This window comes from Phaeodactylum tricornutum, chromosome 24 (genome assembly GCF_000150955.2).
Source record: "Phaeodactylum tricornutum CCAP 1055/1 chromosome 24, whole genome shotgun sequence".
Classification (NCBI taxonomy): domain Eukaryota; phylum Bacillariophyta; class Bacillariophyceae; order Surirellales; family Neidiaceae; genus Phaeodactylum; species Phaeodactylum tricornutum.
Window position 1 is genome coordinate 408,029 of NC_011692.1, and position 15,167 is coordinate 423,195.

A 15,167-nucleotide genomic window follows, 5' to 3' on the forward strand; every position below is an offset into this window, starting at 1 on the left:
GGCGCGTTCCAATGGAAGTTGCGTTGATGTCAGATACAAAAGTGTAAGCAGACCAGAATGGTGATCGAAAAAGGGAGAGAAGCAGCTCTTTTCATGGAGATGGGCAAATTTTGGTGGGCATTTGGACATGTCAAAGAAGCTGGAGTATCTATCTACCTTATTGTATACCTACGTGCCTATTTCGATGGGATACGACCTCCAAGATTGCGCTGACTGTCACAAAGTGTGTCATTTTCGGTCAAATGGATCGTATGGTTGACTTGACCTGTGCGTCTCACAGAAAACTTGTCCTTTTTGTGCTGGGTCAAATTCCACGCTCGGGCTTCCTTATAGAAAAGACTGTAGGAACGTAGATTTCGCGGAGGACCACAGTAGTTCATACATGCGTAGAGATTGCAAAATTTTGCTCATCACCTCAAAATGACGTACAGAGTCGCTAAAACGAACAACGGATTCACCTCCCACGGACCATTGCCGACGTCCACAATGAGTGGATGACCTTGGTACAGATTCTTGCCGTAAACGAATCCTGCCGCAACGGTCGGTAGTCGCACAAATATCATGTTGTAAATTCCAGCCAGAGGATTATCGTCGGCGGTGTCCACTTGTCGTGCTCCCGTCAGCACTTGTGGTAGGCGGGACTTCAGGCCGCGCCACAGGCGGAGAGCGTCGTTGTTGTACTTACTAGCGGACGACTCGTCAAAGAGCAACGACTCCTTGCGGAATTTTACCAACGGGGGTGTGAGATCATCGGTAATGGTCACATTCGTTCCACGGGAAGTCCAAAAGGTGTACTGATTGCTGTTCTGATCGCCGTCGCTGTTAGCCATTTGCAATTGGAGCGGCGAGACTGGCCGAGTGCTATATTGCCGGTTGGAAACATCAACGCTGACCAAGGCAAGACAACGACAGGCTTGAACAAAAGCGACCATTATCAGAAGCGACTTCATCGTAGTGAAGAGATTAGGAGTTAAATCCCTTGACACATCTGCATCGTGAAACCAAGAGGCATACACTGTTTGTCATGGTGGACCTCATGAAAGACAGGAAAATGGGTCGCACTTTTCGCTTCTGCGATAAAGTTCAGGTTTTATCTTCCAAGCTCGTTGTCCACGTGACTCCCACCTATCTGTATATTATCTACAGCTAAAACATTTATTTGGAATGGTGTCGTCGTCTTGTCGTCATGTCTTCATAGAAAAACGTTAACTCTAAGTGTGAAGTTTCTGATTGCTACAAGGAGCGCAATAGCCGATATCTCATGTTGTGGTAGTTACAGTTAGTGCATGCTCATTCCGTTGCGCTCTGTCGATGGATGATCCCCCCCTTTCTCGATTCCGACTCCGGGACGATGCTTTGACTGTGAATGGTGTTCCACTCCGTGCTTTTAATTCTGGTTGATAGCGGTTCTTGCCCCGTCTTACCCAAACACTTCACTTTTTCAGCCTCGTGCATCCTCTCGCTTATAGCAGAGAATCGTATAATCGAGAAAGAGTGATAGCAAACTGAGAGCTTTTTGAATTCCTCTAACGACTGACCGAATCACTTAATTTCTTCTGTATCATTTAGCGACGAGAAACCAGCGCACTCTCGGTGAGAGGTCCGAATAGAGGGTGAGGAGAGAAGGAAGAATTGCTTCTTATTTACTATGGTTGAAAAGAATTCGTCTCGAACTGGAGACACAGAAGGTTTTTTTCGACGTAGCTGGACTGGAAACAATCATCGACCCGGCACGCAGATCGAGGAGGGTGTAAACAGCGCGCCCCCTCCTCTACCATCATCCTCGATCCATCCAGGGGTTCGCAGTTTCTCTGCACCCATCCAGAATGGCATGGACCGACTTCCTGTCGCTCCCAATGGTATTAAACCAGGTTCCTTGAGGGCACCAGGGGAACTCGGTGTCGTTCGTAACTCCGAATCCACTGACCGCGCGGACTCGTCAGAAGAGGAAGCCGAAGCTAATCCCTTTGTTCGAACACACCCAAATGTGCTCCGTATGCATCAACGAGAAAATGATTTGATTCGAGCATCGCGAACACCGGCATCCATTGCTGCCCAGACCCAGGCTCTTCGCGAGCTGGCAAAACGGTATCCGACGCCGACTTACTCGGCAAGCTTCTGCTACCGTGGTATGGAGGTTCTAGTCGCCACCACATCCTTGCCAACTTGTTATTTAATGTTTGCGCGGACACGATTTGTTTTCCAAACCTTGCAAGTCGATACGAATTTCGCGATTGTGGCCTTGACGATACATCCAACTTCCGGACAAATTGTCCTGGCCCAAAAGGATGGGTCGGTTCGATCCTACGACCCCGAATCGACTGATCCTTTAGTGGAGAATTACGGCCCTTATCGTTGGAGGGACGGACATGCTTTTTCTTGTGTCGATTTCTTCTCCACCGAAAACGATTCCATGCAGATCACTGATGCCTCGGTTGATCCAGCCCATTCCATAGCACTGAGTCTATCTGACGACTGTAAATTACTCGTTGGTCATCATGATCAAATTGCGGTCTTTGACGTAGCTTCCAAAAATTCCAAATCAAAGAAGCATCGGAAAACGGTTGAGTGTCTGTGGACCACCCGGTTGCCTAAAAGAGTCCTCTTGGCACAGCTTTCTGGTGATGGACATGCCATAGCATTGGTTTTAGATCACAACTCAAGTTTCAATACAACAGGCTCTTTGGATGGTACCGACAACGCTGATGCCGACGGTGTGTATACATTCGAACGCGATTTTGACGACGGGGGTAGTCTAAGTTCTTTTGGTCCCGTATCAGTCGACGATGTGCCCTCTGTTGTGAGTTTGGCAAGTTCCCCAACGGTCGGTATTCTCTATAGGCCGGGCCCATACATTGTTCTCCCTTCGCCAGTTGTCCGACTCTCTTTTCGTGGTTTTGGCCACTTGACCTCTGAAATTACGCGAGATCCAAAAATTCGACCTGCAGGGAACGATTTGCTGCTGACTAGTTGCTCCGACGGTGTGGCCAAAATTTTTTCCCAGTACGAGTGGCAAGAACTTGTGTCGTGGGAAACACCCCCGTCGACACGGGTAGATTGGGTTCGCAACATTACTGCCTTGACATTGGGTGATTTGGACTCGTCCACTCCAAGCAAAGCCCGGAGCGCCCGGTCGTCCCGTCGACCGAGCACCACTTCGCTGATGGACCTAGACGAGGAAGCCGGCCACGAAACCTTAGGCAAGAGAAACCACTTTTCGTCTATTCCTAGCCACACGACACCGTCGTCACACGCTGGAGCGTGGGTTTCCGAATTAACATTTCAAGGGGCGTTTCCAGCATTACGTATTTCTCGATTGACTTACCTGAAACGTAGTCTAAGTGACTGGAAGCCAACACTGCTCGAATCCATATCGGCCTTTTTACCGCCCGATAGTGTATTAAAAGATCGGGTTCTTCATACATCTGATGTAGGCTTAACAGTGGAAGGTGTTTGGCCTGCTTGGAGTCCGTGGGCAGCAACGGTCGAGCCGTCAAGCAATGCAGGCGATGCCTTGGGAGGGTCAGCCATGGAAAGCCTGGGCTTGTCGTCGGGACCGCGAACGCAAGGCGGCGGATTTTTTTGCGACAACTTTTTAGGTGGAGCGCAGACCCCACCAATCGAATTGCGTATAACTGCTCTGCATCCCGTTAGCGGTCAAGTGGTCGTCATGGAAATTCCCGTGTTCGGAGATCAGACTTTGAATACGGTAGAGATGGGAAGTCCAATTCGCTCCGTCGTGTCTGTACTGGATCTGGATTTAAGATCCAAACAAGAGGTGACTCCTTCAGCTTCGACAGATAATGCTGCGAATCGATTAGTCGCAAGTCTTGAAGAGGCTACCAACATTATTTCGCTTACCTTGCGGCAACCCGGGACTATGTCGCTCCTCCCTGATACCTGGTCACGAGAAGATGCAAATCCCAAAGTAGCTGGACATTTGCTCAATAATCCCACAAAATTTCGGGATGAAAGCTTGGTATCTGTACCTTTAGCGTTACCTCCATTTCAGCTCCCCAAAGATGATGGTGTTGTGACAGCCTTGCGGTGGTGGCCAAGCAATCCTTTTTCGGGGACGTCAGTCGTTTTGGCATTTACAAGCGCTGGTACTATTGTAGCCATCAAAATCCCTCCCACCTGGAGTTTTTTGGAGCCCCCAATGCCTGGTTGTGATGAATCGATCCCTTCTATAGTGGGCAATAAGTCCAGTATGTGGGAAGACGATCCTGATTTCCGTATGGAAGACTACGAAGTATCGATCGTTCCGGAGGCAGAATATGGGCTTGGCCTTCGGCTAGAGAGTCATGTGCACGGCATGACCGCGATCGCCGGCTCGTTCAAAAGGCATCCCTTAAACGGCGAAATGCTCCCGGCCGAAAGAACCGGAATGATTACGCTAGGTGATGAGCTTTTGAGCGCCAACGGAATCTCCCTCAGTGAAAAGTCGTTTGAAGAAATCATAAGCGCTGTACGTGAAATAGGCGCCAACGCAAACATTCGACACCCAGTCAGGATGAAGTTTCGACGCCGACCCCTCAATACGCGGCGAAGGGCTGGTAGCCAAACGTCGGAGACCTCGGGAAGAAGGACGATGAATGAGATGATTGGTGTTACACCCGAGGAATTGGAAAGAAACCCAGTTTTTAATCGAGGTAGTGCCCAGACCACGGACCGATCCCAGAATGGTTCAGAGAAGAATTGGAACCCTACGAACATGTATGGATCAATTGCCGTGTGTACGGTCTTTCGAAACCTTGGATTGTGGGAGACACCAGACGACGTTTCGCGTATGGTCATTTTACCGCTTAATTCCAACCGTGACACCATTCATGCTCATCAGGAAGCAATCCTGTTCTCCATTTCTGGAACGCATGTCCTTGCAACAGCTCTATCATTGTCACAAGATCTGGACCAGATGGCGTCTCCCGCAGAGAAGTTGGGGTCGTGCCGAATCGGGGACCAAATATTGACAAACATAACGACCGCAGATGCTTCCTCTTCAAGTGTGTCACTGGTGGTAGTAGACAGTGCAGGAATGGTGCGTTTGCTTGTTGTCTCTATCACTCCTAAAGAGAGTACGCACTGGACCATTTCCTTTCATACCTTCGATCTATTCAAAACAGAGATACGGAGGATGACCAACTTGATTGTTAGGGCCTGTTCAGTGCAGCTTATTGCCGTATCGTCGTCAGAGGACGAAAATGAAATTGCTGTATGGTCGGCTAGACCGCACCCAGGTTGTCTTCTCGAAAAAGGCGGCGGAAAAGAGCATGTACAGGATATCAGTTGGGATTATTTTGTTTTTCTGTTGAGAGTTAGTCCAAACTCAGTCGGCACTACTTCAGACAAAACCAAGATTATTGATTTCTCTTTCCTTCGATCTGGCTTTCTAGACGCATCTCCCTCTTTAATCTGCTATTCTGGCAAGAGCGTTTCGATATACCAGCGCTGCGGTGGCGGACGGGACTGGGAACAAAGAACTGAAATTTATTACTCAAACAGTCCAACCTCGTCGAGTACTACAATGACTGCATCTGCTTTTGGCTCGACTGCACTGCGCCAACTGCGCCTTTTGGCGTCTACTCGAACCCATTGGATGTGTTTCCTCACATACTACCTGCCTTGCAGTGTGCCTTTGCGTCATCAGACGAGAGCACCTTCTTACGCTCGGACTGGCACCCGGACTCCTTTCTTGCAGAAATTTGTTTGGATGATAGAGGTGTTAAGGCTGCTTTGGACGACCGACTGCGATCTTTGTTTTTGTGGCTTAGCTCCGTAGGAAAGGATTTGTCGGACGAAGATTTGGAAGGGCCTCTACGTGTAGCACCCCTGCTCATAGTCGAAGAAAAAATTTCTGAAGACAGCGATGGTCAGGATCAACCTCGAGCAAGACTGACTCTGCTAACGGGTCCGGCTACGGACCAAACACTCCCATCGCAAAACGTCGCGAGAGAAGTGAGTAAACTGAAGAGTTTTCGGGATATACTCTTGTGTAGCATCAATCAGGCAATTCCTGAGTCGTCTTCCACCGTTCAGTCGCTCGATTGCGACCTAGGCATCAAAAAAGAAGAGCTCCCACCGCTCCTACGCACATTGTCTTCTGAAGATTTGGAAATTATTTGGGCCCTATACGATATGCTGGTAAAACCGCCTTGTTTCGACAAGCTAGATAAGCTAGGGCAGCTATTCCTGTTCACCAGAGAAATCTTTCATCGGCTTGCAGCTATTACAAATAAGATAGAAAGCTCGATTTCTACAAGGATACCAATGCCGTCAATGCATGTTAAGATCACTTCGAAGTCCGGTGGGAGCCAGAGTTGCGAAGAAACGTACGTGGCCTCCTCCGGCTGCTTGGCTGCTCTTATGAGCCGCTCTCAAAATAAAATTTTGGACTGCTGCCGTGCAAATGGACATAAGTTTGACTGGCCATTCGCGAGAGACCTTCGCATTGCATTCTGGCTGCGGTCGGATAGGGAGCTTGCCAAGATATCGGAAGAGATCGGCCAGACTCTTTACAGGGCCAAGAAAGAGATAATGGAATGCGCACTATTCTTTGTGATTGCGCGAAAGACGAGAACTCTCCGAAATTTAGCAGCAGCAGATTCGACCGATAGTGGGAGGAAGCTATTCCAGTTTTTGACGTCTCATGACTTCTCTGACGAGCGAGGTCGACGAGCTGCAGAAAAAAACGCATACAGCCTTCTTCGCAAAAACAGATATGGCATTGCATCCGCGTTTTTCCTCCTTGCCGAGCCCCCTTTTCTCAAGTCAGCTCTCGAAGTGATTGTGACAAAAATGCGAGACTCAGACCTTGCTTTCGCTGTTGCGAGGCTAACGGAGAGTTCTGTTGCCGCCCTACAACCCAGTCTGAATGCATCTTCCGTAGGGCTTGGAGGCATACTTGGAGGTGGAGGCGGGTATGCCATTCCACCCGGATCAGACTCTTCGTTGGATGGTGAGGACGGAGAACGTTTTGACGATTGGCAACCAGATCTTGGAATGTATTCTAAGAAGCTGTTGGTGGAACAATTGCTTCCTCAAGCTGAGCGAGACAATGCTCTGAGCGCTATCCAGCTATTATGGCTTGGTAAAATTGAGGAAGCGTCTTGGTGGCTATCCGGGTTCATAGAACCCAGCCATGATAGCGACACGGGTTATCGCTTAGTCAACGATATCGATCACCGTGTATTCGGAACAAGGACTGATGCGAAAAGACAGTGTGCTGGATCAATGAAGCTGTCGAATGCAATTGGCAAGGTAAACTTGCTTGTTGACTTCATCTCGGCTCCGCTCTTGCTTGACGCCCTGGGTGGGAGTCAGCGAGCTCAATTTGCTTCATGTTTAGCAGTTTCGAGTGCGTTGATTGCGCGGGGAGTTGAGATGCCAACTATTCGCTCTCTACTACATTTAGCTGGTTCTCAAATGCTTTTGAAGCATCCCATAACTTGTCTAAGTCCCAGAGAGGACGCGAAACACGGTCTGTCGCCCTCGTCGGCAGCTGTGAAGCCGTCGATATCCAAGTCATTAAGTTCTTCCCTCCAGCCAAAGCGAAGCTGCAATTTAGCGGTTGCTGCTTCCTCGGGGGTTATGTCGTCCTCTGTTTTTGATTCGTTTGATACACCTCCTACCCACAACTCGAAAGCGAAGGTTTCAGACCATTTTGAGAGATCAGAAACGGTGCAGTCTTCTATTTTCGATGCCTTTGATGCTCCGCCTACCCAAAATTCGAACCCGAAGGTATCAACCCAGGAAGGCAGATCCTATGGGATGCAATCATCCATATTTGACTCCTTTGATCCTCCTCCTCTCCAGAATATAAGTGTTACGGCAGGACGTGATGAGACATCGGGGAACATAGAGTCGTCCATTTTTGACTCGTTTGATGTTCATCCCGGACCGACTGTGAAGGGATCTGCATGCGACGATCGATCCGGAGACGTGCGGTGTACTGCCATTTCATTTGATGACACAAGACAATTATTCAGCGAAAATGATGCCCAAGAATCGAAGGTTTTATGTCCTGTTGACAATAGACCAACTATTGACAATCAAGAGGCGATCAAGAAGTCCGAAATAGCGATTTCTCTTTCAATCTGTCGGAAAGGGATCCCAGATTTGTGGAGCGAATGGCGTTATAACATGCTTTTGTTATGCGCTGGGAGGCGCCTACTGCGTGAAGTGGCGAGCGTCGTAGCTCAATTTCACGGGGACCCGCGGCCTCAGTCAATGGTGTCTTTTTATCATAGCGAACACCCGCTTGTTCCCTCAAGGGCATCTGAAGTACTGCAGCTGAGATGCGACTCCGAAAAAATAATAGGAAGAGTCAAACGGTCTCTGGAACAGCTTTCCACAGCAAGCGGGTTGGAAACTCTTGTTGTTGTAAGTTGCTCAGTCCAGCTTTTGGGTCATTCCCAACAACGCCGTAGAACACTTTTTACTGTTATTCTTTATGCCGCAGCGCAACAAGATGACATGGCTGATCTCATCGTTCGAGCCGCTGCTTCGGATCTCATTCAAATGGCGAAGAGTATGGTGTTTTGTAACGACGTTTTTGTACTCAAACAAAAATCGCGTTCGCACGCATCTACACAGCATATTCGGCGACTAGCGGCAAGGTTGAGTTGGCAACTAGAAATTTGCATGTGGCTGCAGCGGGGTGGAGGTCTTTACTTATCTGCAAGTACAATCAAAGATGCAATTGCCGCTGTGCGAGTTGGCATTCTCATAGCCAGCTGGAACCGCAACACCGAATGCTTGGAAGCCATGATTCGAAACCAACCAGACTGTTCTCTCGACGACGAAGCAGGACATCCGCTGTGGACAAATTTAAAAAGCTTTACCGCTCCCGAGAGAGAAGTAAAAAAAAACAGAAAGATCTCAAGTGGTGGATGGGAGTTTTTGGTAGACTGCAGAAGAACAGAGGCGACAAAAATGCTGCGATGTAGACCTACGGGGTGCTTCATTATTAGGCCACATCCAAACGACCATGGGGTTTTCACGCTCAGTTTTAAAACTAACTTAGCGAGTGAGGAGGGAATGCCTAAGGATGGCGAACAGCAGCTATCTGATCATGGGGAGTTGGTGAATAGGCCTGAGCAACCTAGTTCTACAGTAATGTCTTCACGGGCTTCGAAAAGAGACGACATAGTTCAACATGCGGTTGTCAGGTTGTCTGAATCTGGATTTCGATGTGGTTCTTTTGGTCCTTTCGCTAGCCTCATCGGTCTCCTTGAAGCCGTGTCAGCATCGCTCCCTTTCAATTTGAGGTTCGATCAACCGCCAGTTGACCGGGTAATTCAAGAAGGATTCCAGCCTTCTCCAAATGCAGTATTTTTCCGAAAGCTAGCCCTCAGTCATGCGGATAGCGGAGCTTATCCCCAGCCAGCCAAAGTACAGAGTTGTCAAGTCCCGTCTTCTCCCAAGGAGGAGCGAACCTCTTCGACATTCCGAACAGGGAGCGAAGATACCAGATCCGAAAAGAAGATATCTTTTGCCTATTTTCTCGAGCTCACGACTCTGAGCAAAATTCATCGGCAATTAAGTGCCGTTGTATCAGTTCACGTTGACGAGGCTCATCAGTCTGATGGGGAGGTCATGACGACAGACGAAAGCTACGAAGCAGCGTCGGATAGTGTTTTATCGCTAATGACTTTTCATGGAGTCTCCACTCCGTACGCTTCTTCGCGGAGGCTTCTTAGTCCTCTGATATGTTGGGGCCGTTCTTTGGAAATTCTTTCCGTGGAGTATGTAGCCCCGGAATTGAATGGCTCTTTCGATCCCAGATTGCCAGTGGATTTTGAGGAGTCGGCCGAAGAAATTGAAATATTTCAGCACGAATCCGCAACTACGGTCGAGCAAGGGGACGCAGTACTTCGACAAATGATCAAACGAGGATCTGGAGTCGATTTCAGTACGTTACGCTTAAGTGACGGTGGTGATTGCACTATGGTTGTGGTTTTTGGAAAGAAGGAAGGAATCGAGTGGTTGCTTTCCAGCGGATTAGAAGCTAGTGAAACCGGCGCTTTGAGAAGATTGAAGATAATGGAGCATGAGAATATTATCGAACCAATTGAAATGCAGCGACTCCCTCTGAAACATAAGGTACCTGAGCACGGAGAAAGTGATGTGAGATACAGGATTGTTGACCCCTGGGAAGTGGAAGCGCTTCCGAATCGTGAAGGCGAGACTCGAGGAGCCTCTCTTGGCAGAGAAAGCTTCTCAAGGTTTAGTATAGGGCAGGTGGCACTGTCATCAGAGAGTACCCTTCGTGATATTGGCGGGCATTCGCTTTTAGAGCTGTGGACCAGCACGAAAGGAGGAGTGCTTTTGACAAAAGCGTTAGCTTCGATAGATACACCTTGGGAACGTGCCGGGGCAGGAGATTTGCTTCCAGGAAATGGAATAATGACCAGTGTTCCTCCGTACTTAAATAGCATCAGGCAGCACTTGTACAGGAACGCGCTGTTTCGCCGCCTCGACCTTCCGCAGCGTTTTGTTGCACTAATGCAAGTGGAGTTGCTCGACCTAAAAAACTTGTCGTCTCCCGGTGGCTCAGTTTCCCTCTCAACTTACGCGCTGTTGCGCCTGAAACGTGACGGCAACAGGGCGGGCTTAACCAACAAAACACGGACACTTGACACAGCAAAGACACATGCCACCAAGCTTGGGAAATCTTCTGGTCCAAATGCCCCGGCGTCCTGGGGAAGCGTCGTTCGATTCCGTTTCCCCCTCCCTGAAGATGTTTCTGTGGAAGGGTCAAGTCTCGACGATGATCGAGAAACACTATTCAAAGGACCCCCGTGTGTACTTCAGATTACAGTGTACGAAAAAAAGCTTATCGTGGATAACTCACTGGGAACTGCAGATATTCGCACAGACGGCCTTTGGAGCGGAGGCCAGCTTGAGGAGTGGGTGCCTCTGCGCTCAGATAAGCAAACCATTACATGGTTTGCTCGAATCAGATTGACACTAAGGTATGAATTAATGTGCCATGCGTGCGACGCAGTATCCATGGACACTATAAGCGGTACCTCAAGTGTTGGACTCCGGAGGATGGAGGAACTCATCCGTGCAGGTGCTTCGGCGCACGAAGATAACAAGCAAGCTACAAGCTCCCCGGATTTGTTGACATACTTTGAGAGCATGGTGTACTAAGAATTTGCCGCTATCTTATCAAAATTGTAGACTATATTTAAAGCACTAAAAAATAAGCCTCAACCAGTCCGCAGTATTTTCGACTTTTTTGAGCAGATGGGTACAAGTACCACATACAATAATAGCATGCAGAAGCTTGGTCCACACACCAGGCTCTCCAAGCCCGCTCGTTCAGAAATTTTGTGGTAGGTAGGCATCTGTTGTTCCCAATACCGCAACTGGTGAGTTTGGTTTCTTCGTGATCGACTGGGACGAAGATCTCACCGACTTCTCTATGGAAGGCATCTTGTACTGTAAAAAATTGCCAAGAACTGCACTCACTGTCACTGCCAAGTGTGACATTATCTAGTATGCTGAGTACAAGGGATATTACAACAGAGGCAAAGTCGGCCGACATTTGGAGCGACTCATAGTATCGCAGCAATTTTAGAGGTAGCTCCTTTCCGGGTATGATAAATTATAGCCACATATTGCTAGAATTTGATACTATGTATAAGATAAAATTGCACAGTTATTAGCATTTGTTGGAACATCTATCTAGGTTTTACTAGCTCTAGGTATTGGCTTTGTTGCCACTTCCTTTTTCCTGACCCTGTCGTAGGACAGACCGTTAAAAGCAAAATTGCATATGGTTCCTATACATGTAACGCGATGCTGAGTACAAGAGATATTACAACAGAGGCAGATTCGGCCGATATTTGGAGCGGTACATAGTATGGCAGCTATTTTAGAGGTAGCTTCGTTTCTGAGTGGATCCTATTAGAACCCCCACTTTCCACGTCACGGTATGACGTCTACGGACAAAATGTATCACTTATTTCTTCCACGTGGAAGCTAATCAACGACGGAATCTTTGTTTTCGTCTGTCTCGAGTTTGTTCTCCTCTGTTTTTTCAAAGTTTATATCATAGTTCATGACTGTGTGTAAAACATATTAAACCGTTTTACAGTTAAATCTATGATTGAAACGAAGCGACGTGAAGCAATGTAGAAAAAGCTAGAGAGGATGCCGGTAATTGAGGGTGTACATTAACGGGACGGACCACCTTAGAGTTGGTTAAGATGGGAAACGGCACGTGAAATTGGAAGAAAAAGTACTACCTATTATCTTTTGAAATATTTCTTGTTGCACAAGAATTAAACGTCTCCTTCGAAGCCTAGAAAGGCATTGGAAGACTAAAGCACAACAACAGTTGCGGCGGCAGCGTGTGAAGACGAATTTGGTGGACCTATTGGGGAAGCACATACTTTGCTTCACTCTTGGCGAGTCTTGGGGAGACAACAAACTCCTGACCCAAAGCTTTCGTTCCGCCAAGCAATGAACAAAAGCTAGCGGATGCTGGCAATTGAGGCTTCCAATCCATGACGTACTGCATTCCAGCCACGCCTTTTCTTGCCGTGGTCCAAGCGCAACGGTAAAGACGACGACAACGATGACAAGCACGTCGATTTTATTGTTGCTTACGTCGACTCGCTGACAATGGATTGTCCCATCAACCTTCGATTGCGGCGACGGCGGCCAGCTCAGCACTGGCAAGATACACGTTAGCACCTTGTCCAAGACAGATGGGGAAGTTCCGCGTTGAGGTAGACACGACGGTACATCTCGGAGCAATCCGAGCTTGGTTGCCCATGCAAAGGCTGCAACTAGGCATTTCCGTACAGGCACAGGCCTAACCAAAGATATTGCAATAGCCCTCTTCAACCAACTGCGCTTTGTCCATCTTGGTAGGAGGAGCAATCCAAAGGCGTGTCGGGATGGGCTTCTCCAATTTGTTGAGCAACTTTCCGGTGGCGCAAAAGTACCAAATGTTGGTCATGCATGAGCCAATAAAAACTTCGTCAATGTGACTGCCCTGCACTTTGGACAACAAGGCCAAAGCATTGTTTCCGTTGCAATTGCTTTACAAAAAGGCTCTTTGCGGGAAGCGACCCTCTCCCACCAACAAAACTTTTTCGCTCGACTTGGGAACCACCCCCGGACGAAATTCCTCCTGAATTTCGTGTCCGCGTTGCAACTTTTTCTCGTGACGTCCGTCGCCTTTTTTGGCGACAATTTTGTTCTTCAAACTTACTTCCGTCTCAGTCTGCCGCGCTTTGTACCCTTAGTACAAATTATTTGCTGATTGTTTGCAAAACGGATAAAAATTTGGGCCCCGCTATCATGGATCCTTCAACATACATTTGTCGAGCCTTCCATGATCATCTTTTGGACGCCTCTACCTATTGTAGCCTTTCTGAAATTTTTGTTGATCCAACTCCTGGTAAGGACAACGTCTAACCAGAAGTTCAATCGCCTACTGCTAAACGCCAAGTCGCTTCCGTCCCACACACAACGAATCACAGCCCCACAGTCCCTACGAATATCCAAGAGTACAATGTAGACTCATAATCTTCGTAGTTCATCGTTTTCCTGACTTCGATCTTCATCGTCGTTTTGTGTTCTTCAATAATTACAGCTACCAATTGGGTTACTGCCATGCGCCGTATTATTTTGGGTTTTATTTTGACAAAGGGCCTTGAAATCATTGTGTTTCACAATGTTTTTTGATTTGGCGATACATTCTGGGTTCAGCAAACCGGAACCGCCATGGGTACACCGCCGGCTTCCATGTACGCGACTCTGTATTTTGCCATTCATGAACACCATATTCTCCCTTCTTTCTTGAGAGAGTTGGTGGACTATGGTTGCTATATTGACAGTGGATTCGGAATCTGGATTCCGGATCCAACACTTTCCGATGTAGACAACAACGCTCATTGGCTGTCGTTCCAACATGCCATCAACAATTACAGACAGTCAAGCCACAACCAATAATCAAAGGAATTTGTCCTCCCACTTGGACTTTGTCCATGATAACGGGAGCCTTGATTTGAATTTCCGTAATGACTTTGCCCGTGTTGTGGTTCTTGACAACACCTTTGTAGGGGTAGACGTCTGTTGAAATCTCGACTCTCTCTCTGTATATTCCACGTAGAATAACAGTAATCTTCTCACAAGTTGACTAAACCTAAATTAGTGAGCATTTGCTCTTATCCTCTAAAGTGATTTCGCACGATCAACTTCGACCAACTCATTCCTTCTTTCTTGCTGATTCGTTCCCATGTTGAACATATCTTGCTTCTTCACGTTCAATACTGTTTTCCTAAATGTGTATCTTGAACTTCATGATCTTGAATAGTTTCTCTCTCCACGTCAGTCAGACGTGCGTCTCTAACGTATGCTCTCAGTCCGAAGTACGGACACATGACTGACCGTCATATCACGACATCCTCCCTCCGGGCTTCGGACTTGGATTTCCTTCATCAAATCGTTCCAATTTTCTCGAACGTACATTGTACCATTCCTAATATTGCCTGCATGCTTCTGATGCAAATTCTCGGTCGTATTCTTCGTACCAATATCCGCCTCATTGTTCTCCGATCGTGTATATGTAATATCAATCTCGCCTTTGTCATAATGTTCGCGAATAAAATGATAACGCACATCAATGTGCTTTGTCCTCTGACCTACTTGCTGGTTCTTCACCAAAAATATTGCTCCGGTGTTATCCTCCAATATGACTCCTGGATATTCGCATTCTCCGAGTTCCTTTAATAACATCTGCATAAAAAGTAATTCTTGTGTAGCCAGCGCGACTGCAACATACTCTGCTTCGCAACTGCTTAACGTTACCGATGTTTGCGTTTTTGACATCCAATTTGTCAATGTTCCACCAACTGTAAAAAATGCTCCTGAAACACTTCGACGGTCATCTTTGTTTGTTGCGTAATTACTGTCAACATTAGCAACAGCTCGCATCTCTCGCGGTTTTCGATATGTTAATTTCACATCGTTCTCGTTTTTCTTCAAATATCCCACAGCTCTTTCCAACTCTTTCCAATGTTCCAATCCTGGATTCGAAAAATGTTTTGTTAATTCTCGTGCCGTATTCGATCCTTCTGGAAATATCTTCGTAACCAAATACATGTATTTTCCGACAATAGATCGATATTTTTCTGCATCCACTGTTT

At 47.5% G+C, this 15,167-nt stretch overlaps 2 protein-coding genes across 2 annotated transcripts; one reads left to right on the top strand and one right to left on the bottom strand.

Moving 5' to 3' along the window:
* Positions 1–410: 410 nt before the first annotated feature.
* Positions 411–950, bottom strand: PHATRDRAFT_40605 (predicted protein; the record flags this gene model as incomplete). The annotated part of the gene is made up of 1 exon (XM_002184578.1): positions 411–950. One exon carries the CDS (start codon positions 948–950, stop codon positions 411–413), a length of 540 nt encoding a protein of 179 aa, XP_002184614.1.
* A 698-nt stretch (positions 951–1,648) lies between these two features.
* PHATRDRAFT_40606 (predicted protein) lies at positions 1,649–11,154 on the top strand (the record flags this gene model as incomplete). The annotated part of the gene is made up of 3 exons (XM_002184505.1): positions 1,649–5,314; positions 5,503–10,973; positions 11,037–11,154. The coding sequence occupies 3 exons, from the start codon at positions 1,649–1,651 to the stop codon at positions 11,152–11,154; spliced, it is 9,255 nt and encodes a 3,084-aa protein (XP_002184541.1).
* Positions 11,155–15,167: the final 4,013 nt, after the last annotated feature.